The sequence below is a fragment of the Plasmopara halstedii genome (genome assembly GCF_900000015.1).
Source record: "Plasmopara halstedii genome assembly, contig: Scaffold_1311, whole genome shotgun sequence".
Lineage (NCBI taxonomy): Eukaryota > Oomycota > Peronosporomycetes > Peronosporales > Peronosporaceae > Plasmopara > Plasmopara halstedii.
In genome coordinates, this window is record NW_020188226.1 from 1 (window position 1) to 392 (window position 392).

At 47.2% G+C, this 392-nt stretch overlaps 1 protein-coding gene across 1 annotated transcript; it reads left to right on the top strand.

Moving 5' to 3' along the window:
- Positions 1-76: 76 nt before the first annotated feature.
- Positions 77-344, top strand: PHALS_01017 (uncharacterized protein; the record flags this gene model as incomplete). The annotated part of the gene is made up of 2 exons (XM_024730797.1): positions 77-242; positions 307-344. The coding sequence occupies 2 exons, from the start codon at positions 77-79 to the stop codon at positions 342-344; spliced, it is 204 nt and encodes a 67-aa protein (XP_024581039.1).
- Between the last annotated feature and the right edge of the window lie 48 nt (positions 345-392).

Consider the following 392-nt stretch of genomic DNA (forward strand, 5'->3'; position numbering starts at 1 on the left):
TTCATCGACTACTCTAGTTACAACTGGTACTGCAGGTGTTGTTGCGCCTGCTACCATTACTAGTTTGAGCAATAATATGAATTTTGGCAACACCTGCCCAGTGCTTTGGAATTTAAGCAGTGGTGTAACGACAACTGCTTTGGCCGGTGGTCTTGCGCTCCCTGCTTCTGCTGTAACTCTTACGATTACAGCCGACATCAATGGTACTCCACTGCTGGAACTGGTATCACTCCATCGCAATCGTTCTCGCGTCTTCTTGTTCCAACATATTCGCCTAATCCAAGCGCTGACCATGCGTTGGCTCAGAAGAAAAAATTCCGCTACTTCGAGCGCTTTACGAATAAATTCACAGTTGCTCCAGGTGCTTCCTTCACTTGGACGGTCAGTAATGG